Source organism: Sapajus apella, unplaced genomic scaffold (genome assembly GCF_009761245.1).
Source record: "Sapajus apella isolate SASKATOON/1434 unplaced genomic scaffold, GSC_monkey_1.0 scaffold2, whole genome shotgun sequence".
Classification (NCBI taxonomy): domain Eukaryota; kingdom Metazoa; phylum Chordata; class Mammalia; order Primates; family Cebidae; genus Sapajus; species Sapajus apella.
Genome location: NW_022436942.1, coordinates 23055260 through 23075583, shown reverse-complemented (window position 1 = coordinate 23075583; position 20324 = coordinate 23055260). Strand labels below are relative to the sequence as shown.

General features: G+C 44.2%; 1 protein-coding gene across 1 annotated transcript in view; it reads left to right on the top strand.

Moving 5' to 3' along the window:
* The window catches only part of SP1 (Sp1 transcription factor), a 30870-nt gene extending 16521 nt beyond the window's left edge, over window positions 1-14349 (top strand). The window contains exons 4-6 of the mRNA XM_032292591.1: window positions 4138-4306; window positions 7882-8081; window positions 8833-14349. Coding sequence (XP_032148482.1) covers window positions 4138-4306; window positions 7882-8081; window positions 8833-9146 — 683 coding nt within the window. The 3' untranslated portion in view covers window positions 9147-14349. The remainder of the gene's footprint in view (window positions 1-4137; window positions 4307-7881; window positions 8082-8832) is intronic.
* Window positions 14350-20324: the final 5975 nt, after the last annotated feature.

Here is a 20324-nt window from a genome sequence, read left to right as displayed (position 1 = left end):
TTTTTTTTTTTTTTTTTTTGAGGCGGAGTTTCGCTCTTGTTACCCAGGCTGGAGTGCAATGGCGCGATCTCGGCTCACCGCAACCTCCGCCTCCTGGATTCAGGCAATTCTCCTGCCTCAGCCTCCTGAGTAGCTGAGATTACAGGCACGTGCCACCATGCCCAGCTAATTTTTTGTAGTTTTAGTAGAGACGGGGTTTCACCGTGTTGACCAGGATGGTCTCGATCTCTTGACCTCGTGATCCACCCGCCTCGGCCTCCCAAAGTGCTGGGATTATAGGCGTGAGCCACCGCGCCCGGCGCAATATTTCTTATGACTACTGGCAGTATGATAATTTCTGAAAGTACTCTGCTTAGACCTCTTTGACTGTTTCTTGCACTAATTAAAAAAAAAAAAAAATTTATGTAGATCATTTGCCTTAAAGAAGATAAAAAGCCCTTAACTCTGAAAACTGTGTTTGGAAATTTTCCAAATCATCAAATTTCTTTTTTTTTTTTTTGAGACAGAGAGATGGAACCTCGCACTGTCGCCCAGGCTGGAGTGCAGTGGCACAATCTCGGCTCACTGCAACCTCTCCACCTTTCAGGTTGAAGTGATTCTTTCTCCTGCCTCAGCCTCCTGAGTAGCTGGGACTACAGGCACCTGGCTAATTTTTGTATTTTTAGTACAGACGAGGTTTCACCATGTTGGCCATTTTTAAGAGAAATGGGATTTCACTATGTTTGCTTGGCTGGCCTTGAACTCCTGACCTCAGGTGATCCACCGGCGTCAGCCTCCCAAAGTGCTAGGATTACAGATATGAGACACCTCGCCTGGCCTGACTTTTTTTTTTTTTAGAGACTAGGTTTCTCCATGTCAGTCAGGGTGGTCTTGAACTCCCGACTTCAGGTGATCCACCTGCCTCAGCCTCCCAAAGGGCTGGGATTACAGGCGTGAGCCACCCCTGTAATCCCAACCCTTTGGGAGGCTGAGGCAGGTGGGTCACCTGAGGTCAGGAGTTCAAGACCAGCTTGGCCAACATGGCAAAACCCCTGACTCTACTAAAAATACAAAAATTAGCTGGGTGTCGTGGTATGCGCCTGTGATCTCAGCTACCCAGGAGGCTGAGGCAGGAGAATCGCTGGAACCTGGGAGGCAGAGACTGCAGGGAACCAAGATTGTGCCACTGCCCTCCAGCCTTGGTGACAGAGCAAGGCACCACCACTCCCCCACCCCCCAAAAAAAAAAAAAAAAAAAAAAAAAAAAGGGTACCCAGTGCAATGGCTCATGCCTGTAATCCCAGCACTTTAGGAGGCTGAGGCAGGGAAATCACGAGGTCAGGAGTTCGAGACCAGCCTGGTCAATGTGGTGAAACCCCGTCTCTACTAAGAAAAAAAAAAATTAGCCGGGCATGGTGGCGGATGCCTGTAATCCCAGCTACTTGGGAGGCTGAGGCAGGAGAATCACTTGAACCTGGGAGGCAGAGGTTGCAGTGATTCAAGATCGTATTACTATACTCCCACTCCATCTCAGAAAAAGAAGAATGAGAAGGAGAGCTTTATTAGGCATAGTAACTCAAAATTATGTTGAAGAGCTGAAAAGAGTAGGGATTATATACAGAAGTAAAATCAAGAACCTGGATTTCTAGATGTTAATTCTGTCCTACCTCATTTACTTATTATTTTCTTTCCTATAAAATAGATAAAGCTGGCCGAGTTAACACCTTTCATTTATAGAAATCGTTTTTGGTTTTTTTTGAGATGGGCTCTCACACTGTCACCCAGACTGCAATGCAGTTTGTACAATCACAACTTATTACAGCCTCCACCTCCTAGGCTCAAGTGATTATCCTGCTTCATCCTCCCAAGTAGTTGGGACTCCAGGCACACATCACCATGCCCAGCTAATTTTTTTTTTTTTTTTTGTAGAGATGAGGTCTTACCATGTTGCCCAGAGTGGCCTCAAACTCCTGGGCTGAAGTAATCCTCCTGCCGTGGTCTCTCAAGGTGCTGGGCTTATAGATGTGAGCCACCACACCTGCCCAGACATCTTAAATATGTGGATAGAGTTGCTAACTTATTTACAAGATGCCATGATAGACTAATACTTATTTATAGTAAATGCTTCAAAAATTTGAGAAAGGCCAGGCAGCTGTGGCTAACTCCTGTAATGACAACACAACACTTTGGGGTAGCTGACTGGAGGATCACTTGAGCCCAGGAGTTCGAGATGAGCCTGGGCAACATGGCGAGACTCGGTCTCCTTAAAAATAAGAAAGAAGTCTTGAGAAGAATTTTATCTGTCACTTTATAAGATACTACGTTTTACCAGTGGCCTAGAGCTGTGTTTGAAAATGTCAGATGTGACCAACTGAGTGATAATGAGGGTCTAAAAAATTTTTAGCATAGGCCGGGCGCGGTGGCTCAAGCCTGTAATCCCAGCACTTTGGGAGGCCGAGGCGGGTGGATCACGAGGTCAAGAGATCGAGACCATCCTGGTCAACAGGGTGAAACCCCGTCTCTACTAAAAAAATACAAAAAATTAGCTGGGCATGGTGGTGCGTGCCTGTAATCCCAGCTACTCAGGAGGCTGAGGCAGGAGAATTGCCTGAACCCAGGAGGCGGAGGTTGCGGTGAGCCGAGATCGCGCCATTGCACTCCAGCCTGGGTAACATGAGTGAAACTCCGTCTCAAAAAAAAAAAAAAAAAAATTTTTTTTAGTAGACGGTTTTACCATGTTGACGAGGCTGGTATTGAACTCCTGACCTCAGGTGATCCAACCACCTTGGCCTCCCAGAGGACTGGGATTACAGGTGTGAGCTACCATGCTTGGCCTATTATTATTATTTTTTTATAGACAAGAGTGTTTCTGTGTTGCCCAGCCTGGTCTTGAACTCCTAACCTCAAGCAGTTCTCTTGCCTCAACCTCCCAAAGTGCTGAGGTTATAGGCAGAACCATATATAAATATATTGACATTGCTGGTTCAAAGTAGGTTATAAGCAGAACCATATGTATATAAATGGACATTGCTGGTTCAAAGTAGATGTACATTTAAATTTTTAATATTTTCAAATTGGCCTTCAAAAAGATTGTACTAATTTATCACCATCTGTGTATGAAAATGCCCGTTTCTGCTGAGGCGCAGCGGCTCATACCTGTAATCCCAGCACTTTGGGAGGCCGAGGCAGGTGGATCACCTGAGGTCAGAAGTTCAAGAACAGCCTTACCAACATGGTGAAACCCCGTCTCTACTTAAAAAAAAAAAAAAAAAGAAAAGAAAATTTAGCTGGGCATGGTGGCGCATGCCTGTAGTCCCAGCTACTCGGGAGGCTGAGGCAGGAGAATCACTTGAACCAAGGAGGCAGAGGTTGCAGTGAGGCAAGATCACACCACTGCACTCCAGGCAGAGCGAGACTCTCTCAAAAAATAAAAAATAAGAGACAAATAAGGAAGGAGGGAAGGAAGGAAGGAAATAAATGTCTGTTTCCCTGTACCCTTACCAATGCTGTATATTATTAGAGTTTGAACTTTTGGTAATCTGATGAGTGAAAATTTACAAATGCATTATAAGTGGAGTTGCATTTTTAAAATTATGACTGAGATTTGATCAGATTTTTACATATTTATTGGCTGTTGGTATTTTCATTTCTTTTTGGAGGTTGGAGAGGGGACGGAGTTTTGCTCTTGTTGCCTAGGCTGGAGTTCGGTGGTACCATCTTGGCTCGCTGCAACCTCTGCTTCCTGGGTTCAAGCCATTCTCATGCCTCAGCCTCCCAAGTAGCTGGGATTACAGGCATGCGCCACCACACCCAGTTAGTTTTGTATTTTTAGTAGAGATGGGGTTTCTCCATGTTGGTCAGGCTGGTCTCGAACTCCCGACCTCAGGTGATCTGGCTGCCTCGGCCTCCCAAAGTGCTGGGATTTCAGGCATGAGCCCGGCTGGCTGTTAGTATTTTCAATGATGATTCTTGAGATTTCATTGAGTCTTCATGCTGACGTCATTGAATGGAATGGCTAAACATAAAAAAGCTTCAAAACTTGTGGTACTGTGAATCTGGGATGTCAGTTCAAAAGAAATGATGCTGTGAATGTAGGGTATTGCCGAGATGCCTGTGATAACCTGCACACGTCACATGTTGACCCATTTCTCAATTTCAGGTGATCATGGAGCTCAGCTTGGTCTCCATGGGACTGGTGGTGATGGAATACATGATGACACAGCAGGAGGAGAGGAAGGAGAAAACAGCCCAGATGCCCAACCCCAAGCTGGTCGGAGGACCCGGCGGGAAGCATGCACCTGCCCCTACTGTAAAGACAGTGAAGGAAGGTGAGTTGACCCAGCCAATTTCTTAAAAATATAAAGAAAAATTGGCCAGGCATGGTGGCTCACGCCTGTAATCCAAACACTTTGGAGGCCAAGGCGGGCGGATCAAGTTAATTTTTTTAAGAATTTGATACTCAGAGCTAGGTGCAATGGCTTATGCCTATTTTTATTTTATTTATTTATTTTTTTGAGACGGAGTTTTTTTTTTTTGCTCTTGTTACCCAGGCTGGAGTGCAATGGCGTGATCTCGGGTCACCGCAACCTCCGCCTCCCGGGTTCAGGCAATTCTCCTGCCCCAGCCTCCTGAGTCGCTGGGATTACAGGCACGCGCCACCATGCCCAGCTAATTTTTTTGTATTTTTAGCAGAGACGGGGTTTCACCCTGTTGACCAGGATGGTCTCGATCTCTTGACCTTGTGATCCACCTGCGTCGGCCTCCCACAGTGCTGGGATTACAGGCTTGAGCCACCGCGCCCGGCCTGGCTTATGCCTATAATCGTAGCACTTTGGGAGGCCGTGATAGAAGGATCACTTGAACCCAGGAGTTTGAGACCAGCCTGACCAACAAAGTGATAGCCCATCTCTACAAATTTTTTTTTTTAAAGATGGAGTCCTGCTCTGTTGCCCAAGTGTGAGTGCAGTGGCATGATCTTGGCTCACTGCAACCTCTGCCTCCCAGGTTCAAGCAATTCTCCTGCCTCGGCCTCCTGAGTAGCTGGGACTACAGACATGTGCCACCACACCTGGCTAATTTTCGTATTTTTAGGACAGATGGGGTTTCATCATGTTGGCCAGGATTGTCTTGATCTCCTGACCTCAGGTGATCCGCCTGCCTCGGCTTCTCAAAGTGCTGCAATTACAGATATGAGCCACTGCACCTGGCCCTTCTTCAAATTTTAGTGGGAATATTTTACTGGCAATAAAAAGAGGAAATGAAATTTTTTTTTTTTTGAGACGGAGTCTTGCTTTGTTTCCCAAGCTGGAGTGCAGTGGTGCAATCTTGGCTCACTGCAGCCTCTGCCGCAGATTCAAGTAATTCTCCTGCCTCATCCTCCCAAGTAGCTGAGACTATAGGCTCGTGCCACCACGTGCAGCTAATGTTTTATATTTTTAGTAGAGATGGGGTTTCATCATGTTAGCCAGGATGGACTCAATCTTCTGACCTTGGGAGTTGCCCAACTCGACCTCCTGAAGTGCTGGGATTACAGGCATGAGCCACCTTGCCTGGCCAAAAAAAAATTTTTTTTTTTTAGAGACAGAGTTTCACTCTTGTTGCCCAGGCTGGAGTGCAGTGGCGTGATCTTGGCTCACTGCAACCTCTATCTCCTGGGTGCAAGCAATTCTGCCTCAGTCTCCCAAGCAGCTGGGATCACAGGCAGGTCCCACCATGCCCAGCTAATGCTATATTTTTAGTAGAGATAGGGTTTCACCATGTTGGTCAAGCTTGTATCGAACTTCTGACCTCAGGTGATCCTTCCAGGATTATAGGTGCAAGCCACTGCATCCAGCCTTTTTTTTTTTGGAGACGGAGTCTCACAAAGCTGGAGCACAGTGGTGGGGCGATCTTGGCTCAGTGCAACCTCCACCCCTGGGTTCAAGTGATGCTCTTGCCTCAGACTCCTGAGTAGCTGGGACTACAGGTGGGTGCTGCCACACCCAGCTAAATTTGATATTTTCAGTAGAGATGGGGTTTTACCATATTGACCAGGATAGCCTCCATCTCTTGACCTTGTGATCCGCCCACCTCAGTGCTGAGATTGCAGGCTTGAGCCATCCTCGGCTGACCTAACTTAAATTTTTTTATAGAGATGGAGTCTCCCTGTGTTGCCCAGGCTGGTCTCAAATTTCTGGGCTTAAGCAATCCTCCTGCCTCGGCCCCACAAAGTGTTAGGATTACAGATGTGAGCCACCTTGCTCGGCCTAGAAGGCTTTTTTATAAAGAAGCATTGGCTGGGCATGGCGTAATCCCAGTACTTTGGGAGGCCAAGGGGGGCAGATCACCTGAGGTTGGGAGTTCAAGGACAGCCTGACCAACATGGAGAAACCCTGTCTCTACTAAAAATATAAAAGTAGCTGGGTGTGGTGTCGTGTGCCTGTAATCCTAGCTACTCAGGAGGCTGAGGCAGGAGAATCGCTTGAACCCGGGAGGCAGAGGTTTTGGTAAGCTGAGATCGTGCCATTACACTCCAGCCTGGGCAGCAAAAGTGAAAGTTCATCTCAAAAAAAAAAAAAAAGCGCATCTGGCCTGGCACGGTTGGCTCACACTTGTAATCCCAGCACTTTGGGAGGCAGAGACGGGTGGATTCATCACCTGAGGTCAGGGGTTTGCGATCAGCCTGGCCAACATGGCTAACCCCGTTTCTACTAGAGATACAAAAATTAGTTGGGCCTGGTGGCATACACTTGTAGTCCCAGCTACTTGGGAGGCTGAGGCCAGATAATCTCTTGAACCTGGGAAGGAGAGGGAGAGGTTGCAGTGAGCTGTGATCATGCTACTGCACTCCAGCCTGGACGACAGAGTGAGACTTCGGCTCAAAAAACCAAAACAGAATGAACAACAACAAAAAAATGAAGCCTTAGCTAGGCACGGTGGCTCACACCTGTAATCCCAGCCGTTTGGGAACTCACGAGATCAGGAGATTGAGACCATCCTGGCTAACACGGTGAAACCCCATCTCTACTAAAAATAAAAAAAAAATTAGCCGGCATGGTGGCCCATACCTGTAGTCCTAGCTACTTGGGAGGCTGAGGCAGGAGAATCACTTGAACCCAGTAGGCAAATGTTGCAATAAGCTGAGATTGTGCCACTGCACTTCAGCCTAGGTGACAGAGAGAGAGACTCAATCTCAAAAACAAAAAAAAGAAGCCTTTTTCAAAAATAAAAGTTTGGACACACCTGTAATCCCAGCACTTTGGGAGGCTGAGGTGGGCGGATCACAAGGTCAGCGGTTCGAGACCAGCCTGACTAACATGGTGAAACCCAGTCTCTACTTAAAAATGCAAAAATTAGCTGGGCGCGGTGGCTCAAGCCTGTAATCCCAACACTTTGGGAGGCAGAGGCGCGTGGATCACGAGGTCAAGAGATCGAGACCATCCTGGTCAACATGGTGAAACCCCGTCTCTACTAAAAAAATATAAAACATTAGCTGGGCATGGTGGCGTGTGCCTGTAATCCCAGCTACTCAGGAGGTTGAGGCAGGAGAATTGCCTGAACCCAGAAGGCGGAGGTTGCAGTTAGCCGAGATCGTGCCATTGCACTCCAGCCTGGGTAACAAGAGCAAAACTCCGTCTAAAAAAAAAAAAAAAAAAAAATTAGCTGAGTGTGGTGGCACGCCTGTAATCCCAGCTACTTGGGAGGCTGAGGCAGAAGAATTGCTTGAACCCGGGAGGGGGAGTTTGCGGTAAGCCAAGAGCGTACCACTGTACTGTAGCCTGGGCAACAGAGCAAGACTCTGTCTCAAAAAAAAAAAAAACTTTGAGTAAGTTTGGTGTAGGTTGGGTAATTGCTGTTGATACTTTGTGGTTCTTTAGTTTCTGTCTCTAGAATGAATGATGAATAGTTGTATTCTCACTTTTAGGGGTTCAGGGGATCCTGGCAAAAAGAAACAGCATATTTGCCACATCCAAGGCTGTGGGAAAGTATATGGCAAGACCTCACACCTGCGGGCACACTTGCGCTGGCATACTGGCGAGAGACCATTTATGTGTACCTGGTCATACTGTGGGAAACGCTTTACACGTTCGGATGAGCTACAGAGGCACAAACGTACACACACAGGTGAGCAAGAGCCTGTGGGAGAGACAAATAGTAATAGAATGAAAAACACAAAATACACTTACAAAATAACTAAAATTTCTTAGCAACTTAATTTGAAACTGAATTATATGGGTCACAAATGGAATTGGAGTTAATCTGAAAAACTTTTAAAGAAGGAAGGAGGGCCGGGTACAGTGGCTCACACCTGTAATCCCAAGACTTTGGGAGGCCAAGGTGGGTGGATCTCTTGAGGTCAGGAGTTCGATACCAGCCCGGCCAACATGGGGAAACCCCATCTCTACTAAAAATACAAAATAGCAGGCTTGGTGGCGGGCACCTGTAATCCCAGCTACTTGGGAAGCTGATGCAGGAGAATCACTTCAATCCAGAAGGCGGAAGTTGCAGTGAGCTGAGATTGGCCCACTGCACTCCCACCTGGGTGACAGAGCAAGACTCTGTCTCAAAGAAAAAAAAGGAAGGAGCTAGATTTTGAGTGGGATTTTGAAGGCGAAGTATTGAAACCATTACTCTTAGTCTTTGCCCTGCCTTACTTTTCTGTTGAGTTCTACCGTCCTTACTGAGTACTCCCTAACCTTTATCTACTTTTCTTCACCGTCCCCCCAACCAAAAGGAAAAGATATTTCAAGATTTTTCTTGTTTTTAATCATCTTGTCATACTGGCCTTACTCAACTTAGTAGAGTTTGAAAGCAGTGAATTAGGTAAGGTAATCTAACTTCCTAACATGTCAGCTTCTTTTTTCCCTTTACCTAGGTGAGAAGAAATTTGCCTGCCCTGAGTGTCCTAAGCGCTTCATGAGGAGTGACCACCTGTCAAAACATATCAAGACCCACCAGAATAAGAAGGGAGGCCCAGGTGTAGCCCTGAGTGTGGGCACTTTGCCCCTGGACAGTGGGGCAGGTTCAGAAGGCAGCGGCACTGCCACTCCTTCAGCCCTTATTACCACCAATATGGTAGCCATGGAGGCCATCTGTCCAGAGGGCATTGCCCGTCTTGCCAACAGTGGCATCAACGTCATGCAGGTGGCGGATCTGCAGTCCATTAATATCAGTGGCAATGGCTTCTGAGATCAGGCATCTGGGGCCAGAGACATATGGGCCATACCCATCAACCCTGGGATGCAAGGTAGCATGGGTCCAAGAGACGTGGGAAGAGAGAGCCATGAAGCATTAAAATGCATGGTGATGGGAAGAATTGGGAGAGGGATAGAAGAGAAGAGATGGGGTCCTGGCACCCATCTGTATCATCAGTGCCTCTTTGAAGGTGGGAAACAGTGAAAATTCTGTTGGTGCCACCCTTTGATGAGCATTTGTTTGACCCCAGTTTCTTCTTAAACTTCTTACTCCAGCCTACCCTTCCTGCATTTCTCTTCTCAGCTCTTCCATGATGGATCGCCTGCCCCCCCCATTTCCTAAAGCCATCATGCCTTGATAAATATATATGATCATTGAAATACTTTTTAACAAAAAACAGATTCTATATTATTATATATATATATATATATATATAAAGATATATAGAGATGCATTCACAGGGGTTGGCTGGGAGGAGGAAGAAGACCATTCTGTGACCAAAATACCTTGGTCATTTTTTTTTATATTGCCTTATTTCCCTATGGCTGAGCCTTGTTGTGACACATCAAGCTTTTCTGTAGATGTTGTCTTGGCTTCCCACCAGAATTAGCATTCATATGCTCTGCTTTTAGTTCATATATACATACATAATGTTTTTCCTTTCATAATTTTGTCTTTTTATTTGGGATCAGCTTCTTGCACTCCTTTCCTGACTCGACTGTTGCCATCTCACATTCTCTCATCTGATCACTTCATGTTTTATTTTTGTTAGTGCCTGGATGAGGCACTTCTGTCAATTTTTTCAAGACCTTAGTTCCAGCAGCAGAATGGAAAAACCTTGAAGTCCAGGCTGATGCTTGAAGTAGCTGTGGAGGGAGTATTAAAAATACTACTGACGCAGGCACCTTCTTGGCGCTGGAGAGTCAAAGGCATCTCCCTTCATTAGCTGTTCTAAGCATTGAGAATTAGAAGTCTTTCGGTGGAATTGTACAAGAGGCCTTTGAAGATAATAATCTTGGCTAAGTTTGTATAAACTGTCAAAAAATGGTCCAGTAATAGGTAGGGGGCTTTCACTAGGAAAATCATGTGCTGAGAAGAGGAAATGACTCATGGTAGTCAGGTTCAGGAGTTAGTGGAGTATTTGGACTTTGATACCACTATCTTCCAAGGTAGCTCTAAGTTTTAATGTGGGCTTCTGAGTTTATATTCTGAAAGGAAATACACTTCTTTTGAACATCCCCACTAGGTTCTTTTCCATTGTTGAGAAGGAGCATCAGCCAATGAATCTGTTTGAGGTTTCCATTCTGCAGAACTCCTCCAGAGCATGTGCTAGTGGCAGGACAGTGGTTCTTAAAATCTTTTCCCTTAACTTTTCATTGTATGTTCTTGGGTGGTTCCTAAGGGAAAAGGAAGCACATGATCATAAGAATGATAGCCCAGAACAAAAAGAAATCTTGTCTTACCACTGTGGTTTATAGGAGAGATTGGGAGAAATCATCCTGTTTTCTCCATGACCTGATTCCGGAAGAGACTGATCCAAAAATTATAACGGCAGGGAACCTAGTGCATTTGGCACTGAGATTTAAATGCAACCAGAGTTGTCCTCAAGGCCCAGCCATAAAAGCATTGTCTCTCAACCTTCTGGTACCTTGTTAGAGAGCTTTTCACTGTGAGGAAGTATGGAAAAATGGCTGTGTGTGTGTGTGTGTGTGTGTGTGTGTGTAATCTGTTAGGTTGGGGATAGGTTTTCTGCTAGCCAATATTAAAAGAGACCTGCAATAAAAAAATTACCCTGATCTGATAGAAAGCAAGTGTTTTTGTATGAGTGTGTGTGTGAATGTGTGTTTATGCCTGTATATGTCTACACACAGATGAGAAATTATATTTGATATTGTTGGAAAATAAATTCAGATCAAAAATGCCTTTCAGGCCCACTACCTAGAAATCTGTCTTAAAACCTGGATATGTTCCTAAGGTCATTTCTTTGCTTATGCTAAATTAATTACAATTATGAATGGAGGATGTTCTACTGTACTTTTTTTAAAAAGAAACTATTTTTGTGTTTGAAAGTGAAACCAACATCCAGATCTATAGCAGAGTCCTTATTCTTTTCATAAATCTTTTTACTTTGGCTACAAATAGATGATGGTATGATTCTATTATATATTTTATATAAAATCCATCCAAATTAAGTTTTGGGTAAATGTGTTGTTGTTTAACCTGAAATACAATAACTTAATACTCTAAACAATAGTTCACTCCATTTGGTCCTTTCTCCACAGATGTAATTCTGTTTTAAGCTCAGGAACTCTTGCAAGGAACTTTCCCCAGATCAAATTCTATTAACGCCGACATACAAGTCATCCAAGCCCAGCCACCATCATACACTTTATTCTCACTGAAAGGCAGAATTCAGAACCTGTTATTTTATGTCTATAATCATGTACTTTGGCATCTTTTGGAGGAGAGGGGCAGGGTAACTCACAGGAGTGTACAGTATTTTGCTAGTGCATTTCAAGGAATGGAATCTTCTCCAGTATGAAATTATTAGATATAAACTAGTGTAATGATGCTGAGGATATAAGTTTTTAGAAGGTAATTTGATACTTCTCTTGAATGGAAAGCTGCTAGTTTACCCTCAACCCTCTTCATTAGCATTACCATGAGTGAATTTATATCTAATTATTTCCACTTGCCCTGTTCTCACCAAGGAAACTCCAGATCCAGTATCTTGTTAGGCCCCCAAACAGAAGCCAGTTTTTCTTTTGTTTCCCAGTAGTAGTGAGCCACTCAGTCTTTTCCACGAGAAGTTGGGAGCCTACATTCCTTGAGTTAGGAGCTCATTACAGAAAAACCCCCTTTTCCTGAACTTCTGGCCAATACAAATTAATGTAACTGACAGGCAAATTGATTCTGAATTTTTTTTCGAGTTTTTTTCATTTTTTTGAATGAGTTTAAAAAATTTTTTTAGATGACCAAACCTTGCAGGGCAGGGGATGCCCAGAAGAGTGGTGAGATAGTAAAACCCTCATTTCCTCATCCTTTCAGGTTGCCCATTCATACTCATTTGCTTGTCACTGACTGTCTCACTTGTTACCCAGAACAGTAACAACACACACCATCTTCCTTCAGGGACTCCCAACAGGCACTCTGTGAGTGCTACACAGAATGCAATTTAATGGGTATTTCTCAGCCTGGTTCAGAATAAATTGAACCTTTGATCCCGGAAAGTATATATTAAAGTGTGGGATAAAGATTATGATTAGGGGAGGATTGGAGACAAAAGCTGTAAATTACTATGGCTGATTTATTTCTACTATATGCATATATATTTTTTGCTTTTGTATATCCTATATAGGAAACTAAGCATTGTATTTTTTTTAAACAAATCTAAGAAAGCACTATGAACTGCAGGTTTTTGACTTTCAAAATATATTTTGTATTCGTAATATCTTCATGTCGTGTGAATACTGGAAGCTGCAGATCTTTGCTAGGATGCAATAAATTTATATACTTTTTGAGGGGTTCTTCTGGGGGTGCTAATCAGGCCCCTGTTATGCTTAGGGGGAGCCCTGGTGCTACTTGCTTGAAATTTTCAGTTGTAAGTACCCTGATGCCTTTTGGACCTTGGGATCAGATCGAGAGTTTTGGAGATCAGGTACCAAGGAAATAAGGACAGTCTAGCTGCCTCAAGTGAGGGGTCCTTTGCATAGCTCTCCTTCCCCCTCACTGAAGCTGGGTAGTTTCTTGGGGTTGAGAGGGAAAATGTGAAATCTCAGAATTTATCTTCCTTAGAAGAGAGCCAGTAACTTATGTACCAGGATGAAAGGTGGCAGCAGTAGCTTTGGGGAAAGGGAGGAGGATATGGCACTTCTCCAACCCCGGAAAACATTGCTTTTGAAAACAGCTGATAAAATATGAGCTGGTTATTACTTCTGTTTGGGAGACTGTGCTCTCTCTGGTGCCTCTCTTGGCTCTACTCCACAGATACCAGACCTCTTCTAGGAGGATGAGCAGACCAGCTTTGAGGTTGACCTGTTTCTCTTTGTCTGCCTTCCCAAAACACCAGCCCCCAGGAAGACATTAAGCAGCCTTAAGCTTAAATTCCTACTCCCTCTTCCAAATTTGGCTCACTTGTCTTAGATCCAAGTCAGGGAAAGGAAAAGAAGCAGGGGTCCCTGGCTTTATTATTTACTCCCCTAAGTCTTCTCCAATCTGATATCTCCAAACCCAGAAAAATTTTCTCCACAGTGTTCATTTGAAAGACGAGTATTTTGTTCCATTTTCCCTTTCCTCATTATCAAACAGCCTCAATCTTCCTTGTCTCTGCTGAGGGAGTAGAGGTGTAATAACCTGCCCCTCAACTGCCCTAAATCCTAGCTAAGTATCAGGGAAAAAAGAAAAAAAAAAAAAAAAAAAAAGCCTAACAAATGGGATTAGACTAGGGCTGCAAGTAGTGAGGATTTTGATACCTCTCCTGGGATGTGTGCTTTCCCATATCTTGCCTTCAGGAATTACACTGTGCCTTCTTCCCAGGGATACGGGCTCTGTCTTCCCAGTGCTCCAATTTCCCGTAACCGCCCTTGAACATTATGGACAAGGGCAGGACTTCATATTTCTGATCATCCCTTTCTCCCAGTGAAATCCCATAGCCCTTACCTAGAGTCTAGGGCACAAAGACTTTGGGGAAGATATGCTGAGATTGACCTGAGGAGACATCTACACACACCAGTGGCAGCTGCCCCAGGGCCTGCTTCCTCTTCCTAAGTCTGTCATCCTCTGTAAGGGAGGGGTGGTGCTCTGATCTCTGGTGCCTAAAAACCCAAGTTTATTTCTCTTTCTTAACACTGGCAATAACCAGTCCACACCACTGTTGCCTTTTAAAACCTCTTAATCTCATGCTGTGTTGTTGATTCCAATCCAATTATCACCAGGGCTGTGTGGGTAAATGCTTTTAAATGCTCTCTTTTGCTCTTCCCCATCACCCCCAACTCTTAGGTATGTATGATGCTAATCTTGTCCCTAAGTAAGTTTCTTCCTGTTCCTTTTGTATCTTCCTTCCTTGTCTTTCCTACCTTTTGTCTCTGGGTGTTCTGGGGCTTTTTTTTTTTTTTTTTTTGGCCTTTTGTACAAAGATTAGTTTCAATGTAGTCTGTAGCCTCCTTTGTAAACCAATTAAAAAGTTTTTTAATAAAAAGCCATGTCTCTGGTGTATTGAGGAGGGTTGGGAATGGGGAGAGTATATGTTTAAAACTTCATACTCTGAACCTAACAAAGGTTTCCAGCTACACTGTGTTGTGCTCCCATACATGTTAATCAGTGCATTTGCCCTATACCTAACTCCCAGATGAATGGTTCTGTGATCAGATCAATGTGCCACAACTACATGGAAATGTGGAGGACCAAGTCAAACGGGCAGCACTTTTTTTTCCCCACATATGCTTTCTTATTTTTGAATAATTTTAGATTTACAGAAAAGTTGCAAAGCTAGAACAGTTTCCATATAATCCTTACCCAGTTTCCCTCATCGTTAACCATGACCATGGTACATTGTCAAAATTAAGCAACTGGCATTCAGCCGGGTGTGGTGGCTCATGCCTGTAATCCAAGCACTTTGGAGGCCAAGGTGGGCAGATCACCTGAGGTCGGGAGTTCAAGACCAGCCTGACCAACAAGGTGAAACCCTGTCTTAAAAAAAAAAAAAAAAGAAACTGGCATTGGTACATTACATTAAACTCCAGACTATGGGTTTCACTAGTTTTTCCACTGATGTGTTCTTTCTGTTCCAGGATCCCTTCCAGGGTACCACATAGCATTTACTCATCATGTCTTACCAGTCGGCTCTGAGAGAGTTTCTCAGTCTTTCCCTTTTTTTTCCATGACCTTGACAGTCTTTGGGAGTACTGACCAGATATCCTGTAGGGTATCCCCCAATCTGGGTTTGTCTGATGTTTTGCCCATTGTTAACAGTTTATGAGCTTACCTCCTAGAGATTGAGATTATCTACATCTATTATCTGGAATTTTTTTTTTCCTCCCAGCTTCCCAAGCTTATGGTGGAATTCTGTAAGAAAGGGAGGTTTGAGGCTGGGCACAGTGGCTCACACCTGTAATCCTAGTACTTTGGGAGGCAGAGATGGGTGGATCACAAAGTCAGGAGTTCAAGATCAGCCTGGCCAAGATGGTGAAACCTCATGTCTACTAAAAATACAAAAAATTAGCTGGGTGTAGGCTGGGCATGGTGGCTCACGGCTGTAATCTCAGCACTTTGGGAGGCCGAGGCAGGTGGATCACAAGGTCAGGAGATCGAGACCATCCTGGCTAACATGGTGAAACCCCCATCTCTAAAATAAAAAATAAATGAATGAATAAATAAAAATTAGCTGGGCATGGTGACACGCAACTGTAGTCACAGCTACTCAGGAAACAGTCGGGAATTGCTTGAACCTGGGAGGAGGAGGTTGTAGTGAGCCATGACCGAGCCACTACACTCCAGCCTGGGCGACAGAGCAAGACTCCGTCTCAAAAAAAAAAAAAAGGGAGATTTGTCTCTTCTCCGTCATTTATTTAGTCAATTTATATTAGCATGTATTACTGTGTATTTTATATGTGGATTGTAATCCAATACTATTTTGTTGCTCAAATTTTTCCAGCTACAGCCGTTGGGAGTTCTTTCATTTTGGCTCCTGTATCCCTTTGATATATCCATATTCTTTTGTTTTCTGATAACTTTTTTTTTCTCTGTTGCCCAGGATGGAGTGCAGTGGTGCTATCACGGCTCACTGCAGCCTCAACCTTCTGGGCTCAAGCAATCCTCCCACTGCAACCTCCCAAGTTAGCTGGACTATAGTCACTCACTGCCACAACTGGCTAATTTTAAAGTGTTTTTGGTAGAGACGGGTTTCATCATGTTGGCCAGGCTGGTCTCAAACTCCTGACCTCAAGTGATCTGCCTGCCTCAGCCTCCCAAAGTGCTGGGATTACAGGTTTGAGCCACCGCCAACATTCTCAATTACTTTATTCATTTGATTCCCCATTTCCTTTGTCAGTCCCTCAGCCACTGGTAAACTCGGCTGTTTTGATTCCTCATATAGCCATTAGCAATATAACGTTTTAATATTTGACTTTATTCGTGTTTTTTGTTCTGGGATGTGTTTTTGTTTCTACAGCCTTAAGTCAGCCCTTAATAGTTGCATTCAACAAACATTTATTGAGACTTTATGCTTAGTTTGAGGATTAAAAAGTTAAGTAAGGCTGGGTGCAGTGGCTCATGCCTGTAATCCCAGTACTTTGGGGGACCAGGGTGAGTAGATCACTTGAGATCAGTAGTTCAAGACCAGCCTGGCCAACATGGTGAAACCCCATCTCTACTAAAAATACAAAAATTAGCCAGGCATGGTGCCAGACGCCTATAATCTCAGCTACTCAGGAGGCTGAGGCAGGAGAAATCCTTAAACCCCGGAGGCAGTGGTTGCAGTGAGCCGAGCTTGCACCACTGCACTCCAGCCTGGGTGACAGAGTGAGACTCCCTCTCAAAAAAAAAAGTCCCTTATATTGACAATGAAAAAGTTTATTTATTTATTTATTTATTTATTTATTTTGAGACGGAGTTTCACTCATGTTACCCAGGCTGGAGTGCAATGGCGCGATCTCGGCTCACCGCAACCTCCGCCTCCTGGGTTCAGGCAATTCTCCTGCCTCAGCCTCCTGAGTAGCTGGGATTACAGGCACGCACCACCATGCCCAGCTAATGTTTTGTATTTTTAGTAGAGACGGGGTTTCACCATGTTGACCAGGATGGTCTCGATCTCTTGACCTCGTGATCCACCCGTCTCGGCCTCCCAAAGCGCTGGGATAAAAGTTTATTTTTTTATTTTATTTTTTTTTTAATTTTTAAAGGCTAGTCAAGTGAAGCAGTGGGAGTGGAGAAGGAACAAAGAAATCTGTAACCGGTTGTGATCAATTAGTTGTAAACACCACTGCACTCGGACCAGCCGAAAAAGTTTTAAAAAGGCCCTGACACCAAGGACTTCATAGTTTCGCAAGTAAGGCAGATACCATGAACTGCTAGTTTGCCAATCCTGATCGCATTTTCAGCAGATAATTTGCCTCTTAGTTCACGGAGAAAATGGAGGCTCAAATTTCCCTCTCCATACAGACATCTATTTTCACCAATTTACTCCTTTATTTTTTTGAGACGAAGTCTTGCTCTGTCGCCCAGGCTGGAGTGCAGTGGCATGATCTTGGCTCATCGCAACCTCTTCTCCAGGTTCAACCTATTCTCCTGCTCCACCTCCCAAGTAGCTGGGATTGCAGGTGTGCGCCACCACACCTGGCTAATTTTTGTATTTGCAGTAGAGACAGGGTTTTATCATGTTGGCCAGGCTGGTCCCAAACTCCTGACCTCAAGTGATCTACCCACCTCGGCCTCCCAAAGTGCCGTGAGCCTCTGCACTCAGCCCCATCTTTCTTTTTAGTAGAGTAATATTTTTTTTCTCTGTAAGGCCAACCCTGCCACTTGTGCTCTCAACCTGTTTCTTTTACTTATTTTTGTTCTTTGTTGCAGTATCTTCTCCTTTTATCTTCAGTTTCTCCTTCACTCCCTTTTGTCAACCTATAAGCATGTTCAGGCCGGGGGCAGTGGCTCGTGCCTGTAATCCCAGCACTTTGGGAGGCTGAGCTGGGTGGATCACCTGGGGTCAGGAGTTTGAGACCAGCCTGGACAACATGGTGAAACCCTGTCTCTACTAAAAATACAAAAGTTAGCCAGGCATGGTGGTGGCCACCTGTAATTCCAGCTACTTGGGAGGCTGAAGCAGGGAGAATTGCTTGAACCTTGGAGGTGGAGGTTTAGTGAACCAAGATCTTGCCATTGCACTCCAGCCTGGGTGACAGAGTGAGACTCTGACTCAAAAAAAAAAAAAAAAAAAGCATGTTCAAGTATTCCCCCTTCTCCCATTTTGAAAAACTTCAGCTTCCTCTTCAAGCTACTGATTAGTTTTTTCCATTTCCAAAGTTAGTGAAAGTAGTTTACACTAATTTTTCTCTTCCTTTATTCAATTCTCCGGCTACTTTGTGGGTTTGTTTTTTGTGTGATTTTTTTTTTTTTTAAGACAAGATCTGGCTTTATTGCCCAGGTTGGAGTGCAGTGGCATCACTCTTAGCTCAGCTCACTTTACCTCCACCCCCTGGGCTCAAGTCATCCTCCCACCTCAGCCTCTCAAATAGTTGGGACTATAGGCATACACCATTACACCTGGCTAATTTTTGTATTTTTTGTAAAGACAGGTTTTTTTGCCATGTTGCCCAGGCTGGTCTTGAACTCGTGAGCTCAAGTGATCCACCTGTCTCGGCCTCTCAAAGTGCTGGGATTACAGGCGTGAGCCATTGTGCCTGACCCAGGCTACTTTGTTCAGCATCCATCATTTACCAGAAATTTTCCCATTAGCATCAGCCATCTGGTTGCCAGCTCCAGTGATCTTTCAGTCATTAACCTCTTAGATCTCACTGCTTCAGTGTGCTGCCTTTGGCTACTATACCTTAGAGCTTTCCTCTCATAGAATGCAACACTGATACATTCTTGGTTCTCCTTCAACATTTCTCTATTTTTTAGTCTCCTTCATAGCCACTTATTCCTCTGTCTCTTAAGTGTTTGTGTTCCCTGTCTTGTGTCCTTTTCTTTCTCTACCTTTTTTCCCCTTAAGCAAGTCCCATCCACTCTAAGGATTACGTCCATGTTGATGACTCCCAAATTGGGAGCCCTAACTTTTCTCTTGGCCTGGAAGTCTGCTGGCTAGACATTTTCATCTGGATGTCCTCCAGATAAACTCAACATGGTAGAAGGGGAAATAATTCCTGTGTTTCACATCTCCCTTAATAATATCACCCACCACTCACTCCTTGGTCACTCAACCTCAGAATCATCTTTTAGTTCTCCCTTTCACCTACTGATATCCATTTGATTACCAATCCTTTCAATATTACCTATACAGTATGTAGCACATTTTTCCTCTTTTATTTTCACGTCCACTGTCCCAGTACTCACTTCATTTACTGCTGAGGTCTGGCAACTGATCCCTTCAAACCCCAGTAGTCACCCATCTTCCACATTGCCACCAGGCCCCAGCCTAAAATTCTTTGCTTTTAGGAAAAGTCTAAGCTTCTTGATACATAATCGAAAGCCTTTCCAATTTGGTCCGTCTCTCGCTAAGGTGATTTTCTGCCTCATATCTCATACTGCTTCCTCCTCACTCCTTCCACCTCTAACACACGAGGCTTTGTGTTTATGTCTCTGTGCCTTTACTCTTGCCATTCCCTTTGCTTAGAACAGCTGCTCTCCTTTTACCATTGTGTTTACTTTTGAGACTATTTAAATATCCCCTTCTCTGTGAAACTCTCTGGGTACCTTTATTCTCTTCTATGCCCTGGGCAGAATCTATTTGTATAGCCCTTTGCTCATGCCTCTAGTAGGAAATAGTTTTCTGGTTGCTTATCTGATACATCTGCCTGTATTTCTACACTATGAGCTCCTGGAGGGCAGTAATCATATCTTGGTAGGCCCAGCACCTAATGAAATACATTTTTTCAGCCGTGCACAGTGGCTCATGCCTGTAATCCCATTACTTTGGAAGGCTAAAGCAGGTAGATTACCTGAGATCGGTTCAAGACCAGCCTGGCCAACATGGTAAAACCGCATCTCTATTGAAAATAAAAAAAATCTGGCCAGGCGCGGTGGCTCACACCTGTAATCCTAGCACTTTGGGACGCCGAGGTGGGTGGATCACCTGAGGTCAGGAGTTCAAGACCAGCCTGGCCATCGTGGTGAAACCCCATCTTTATTAAAAATAAAAAATAAAAAAGAAAGAAAAGAAAAGAAAATACAAAAAATTAGCCAGGCATGGTGGCAGGCATCTATAATCCCAGCTACTTGGGAAGCCGAGGTCAGGAAGCCGAGGTCAGGAGAATTGCTTGAACAGGAGGCAGAGGTCGCGGTGAGCTGAGATCACACTACTTTACTCCAGCCTGGGCTACAGAGAAAGACTCTGTCTCAAAAAAAAATGGAAATACTTTTTTTTTTAATTTAAATAATATATAAGTACACAGGTTTGGATAGCTTAGAAAAAAATAAATACATAAAAATTTAAAAAAAATTTTTTTTTTTTTTTTTTTTTTA